This window comes from Nestor notabilis, unplaced genomic scaffold (assembly GCF_000696875.1).
Source record: "Nestor notabilis isolate BGI_N333 unplaced genomic scaffold, ASM69687v1 scaffold30464, whole genome shotgun sequence".
Lineage (NCBI taxonomy): Eukaryota > Metazoa > Chordata > Aves > Psittaciformes > Psittacidae > Nestor > Nestor notabilis.
In genome coordinates, this window is record NW_009924784.1 from 1 (window position 1) to 989 (window position 989).

A 989-nucleotide genomic window follows, 5' to 3' on the forward strand; every position below is an offset into this window, starting at 1 on the left:
ATCACCCCTTGTCCTACCACTACAGTCCCTTCACCCCAACCCATTCCATGGCTCCAAGTCCTGGTGACACAGAGCTCCAGGAACCCACGGGGCAACACTCCAAGCACAGAGTATTAGGGGTGCCCACAAGCCCTGTGGGTGTCCCCCCCTCCCCTCACCACAAGCCCCCCCCAGGGTCCAAGGGCAACCTGTGCCAGCGGAAGGTTCCGCTCTGCATCAGCCTGGCCCTGACGGTGCCAGCAGCCGTGATGGCAGCCTATTACCTGCTGCTGCAGACCTATGCCCTGCGCCTGGAAGCCATCCTCAACGCCATCCTCCTCCTCTTCTACGCCCTGGAGCTGCTGCTGGGAGTCCTGGCGCTCATCTCCTTCTCCAGGTACCTTTCCCAGGCCGCTCCATGTGGAATGCCGGACTTCCAAGCTGCTTTGACACCGACACATCCCTCTTTTCCCTCCTCCACAGCGTGGATTCATACTGACACCCTGTGCCACGCCAAAGGACCAGGTACAGGAGGCAGTGGGTGCCCCAGCACCCACAGCTGGGTGTCTCCCCATCACCCAGGAGGGACCTGCCAGGCAGCCCCCCCGCTGCCCCCCGGGACGTGCACGGCAGCTCCAGGTACAGAGAATTCCTATTTTTTTTGCTACCTTCTCACAAGAATTCACTATTTTCCAATAAATATTTATTTTTACCTGGTGCCTGAGCACTTGGGGTCCCCCCTTGGGGCAGCAGTTTGGGCTTCCAGCCCTCCCTGCTGCTCCGAGCCTGCTTGGAGGGGCCCAGAGACACTTAAAGAGTCTCCAACCACCACTTTCCACTCACCACAGCAGCTTTAAACCACTCCACACCCTCTTTATCACTTCCAACACCTCATAGACAATGCAAGGTCCTACGCTTGGGTTGGGGCAACCCCAGGCACAGCTACAGGTTGGGTGGAGAAGAGATTCAGAGCAGCCTGAGAAGGACTTGGGGGTGTTGGGTGAGGAGAA

At 58.6% G+C, this 989-nt stretch overlaps 1 protein-coding gene across 1 annotated transcript; it reads left to right on the forward strand.

The window, feature by feature from the left end:
* Nucleotides 1-174: 174 nt before the first annotated feature.
* TMEM216 (transmembrane protein 216) lies at nucleotides 175-376 on the forward strand (the record flags this gene model as incomplete). The annotated part of the gene is made up of 1 exon (XM_010012764.1): nucleotides 175-376. A coding segment is annotated over one exon (202 nt), but the record flags the coding sequence as incomplete, so codon positions are not given.
* Nucleotides 377-989: the final 613 nt, after the last annotated feature.